Source organism: Aplysia californica, unplaced genomic scaffold (assembly GCF_000002075.1).
Source record: "Aplysia californica isolate F4 #8 unplaced genomic scaffold, AplCal3.0 scaffold00159, whole genome shotgun sequence".
In the NCBI taxonomy this organism is placed as follows: domain Eukaryota; kingdom Metazoa; phylum Mollusca; class Gastropoda; order Aplysiida; family Aplysiidae; genus Aplysia; species Aplysia californica.
This window is the reverse complement of record NW_004797429.1, coordinates 515,559-517,337: the sequence shown is the minus strand read 5'-3', so window position 1 is coordinate 517,337 and position 1,779 is coordinate 515,559. Positions and strand designations below refer to the sequence as shown.

At 39.1% G+C, this 1,779-nt stretch overlaps 1 protein-coding gene across 1 annotated transcript in view; it reads right to left on the bottom strand.

Moving 5' to 3' along the window:
* Window positions 1-1,184, bottom strand: part of LOC106011669 — a gene marked incomplete at its 3' end in the record, with an annotated part of 12,517 nt that extends 11,333 nt beyond the window's left edge. The window contains 1 exon segment of the mRNA XM_013082101.2: window positions 1,176-1,184. Coding sequence (XP_012937555.2) covers window positions 1,176-1,184 — 9 coding nt within the window.
* Window positions 1,185-1,779: the final 595 nt, after the last annotated feature.

The following is a 1,779-nucleotide window of genomic DNA, read 5'->3' as shown; positions in this document are numbered from 1 at the left end:
CCCCCACCTTCCATCCATTTTTTTCCACTCTGTATCAAAGCATTATATATGTATATAAAAAGTATACGCATTCTATAAGATAGAGAACAAATCAGTTTGAAATTTACAGATACAAATAAGAAACGAATGCTTGAAAATGTATCTAAACGTGTATAGCTTTGAGTGAACACATTAGAATGTCTAAGTTGAAAAATGAATAAATAGATACATTTTTAAAACTTCTAATTTCTGTTTTTGAGGCATGATAATAACTAATACACCCAGCCCTACATTAATGCAACAACGAGACAGTTAGAAGTGCCCACTTTGTCTTAATTAAGCTGTCACCAAAGTAAAAGTGAGTTCCACAATCATAGTGCATATCACGAACACACAAACATTGTGCTGATTTAAATTCTTTTAGAAAAGGAAATTTAAAAAACCCCGTTTTCTCACAAAAACTGTCTGTTATACACATGTGTGTCTCCCAAAACCGACCTCATCGTTTAAAAAAAAAAAAAAAAGAAAAGAAAAGCAACAGTCGTAAACCCACCTCAAAACAAACATATAAAAAAAGGAAACAAAACCTATTAAAACAGTGCGAACACCTGAACAACACAGTACATTCCAAAGTGCTCCAGAAAAGTAAAAATGAACATCAGCACCCCCCCCCCCCACTCAGGGCAGTGCTACTATCTGAAGTATCTTTAGGCCATCCCCAAAGGGGGGGGGGGGACATTTCTCGTTCCTTTGCACAGTAGAATTATAAATGGGCTGATTTGTCAATGTCATGTGCCGGAACAACATACGGGGAACAGCTGCTTTTTCTTTTCTCATCCTTACTATCATCAGTTTTCCTCTACTTCTTTTGTACGTTAGTCACTCTCTCGTGAACTGCTATTTCCGGGGAGCCTTGATAGTCGAAGCAGACTTTGTGCTGTTGAGGCAAGAGAGGTGAGCAGAGTAAGCCTGATTCCCTGTTTGGACTTCTCTGTTGACATCCACCTCTTGGCGCTCATATAACCTTATACAGTTGCGAGCGCCGTAAAACCTTACTAAAACAAAAACCCCGAAACCCCCCAAAATTCCAATGTGCCAATGACAAGGAAACACGAACATCAGCATGACACTGGGTACTGTACCCCTGGCTGTGGCGAGATTGCAACATTCTAGTTGTTACTTCGACAGAAAAATACTTCAGCCATAACGGATATTTTCTGTACTGCGTGCTCTGGGGAATGCATTTTTAAATGTCTCATGGACCCTTTCTAAGCTGTAAGATTATTTAGCAGGAATTACGCACCGGGTTATTCTGTTACAAAACTGTCTTTTGATTGGATCAAACCATGTAAGTTCAGACGTAAGATATGCGCTAACTGTGGGCTCCTATTCTCAGTGACATAAGGAAAAGTGCTTTAAATTGCTTTAAGAAAAACACATGTTTTCTTTCTTGAAAACATACTGAAAGTCGGCGAAAAAACCCAATCGAAAACACAAACTAAGGCCTTTAAATATTAATGAAAAAAATTCTTGAAAACATACTGAAAGTCGGCGAAAAAAAACCCACAAACATATTACAGGCATTAAAACATATGGGCAAAGATATTAGTATGTGTAGCCAACCAAACAAAAACACAGCAAGTGGGTGGAGCCAAAAGCCAGATCTCGAAATCTGGGTGCATCATGCTACGTGAGTTGTCAATCACCGCACCCATCTCCAGTGGTGTCAAATCTTCACCTGTTTTTGGCTTAAACCTCGGAATGACTGACAACAAACTGGGCCGATTTGACGACGAAGTG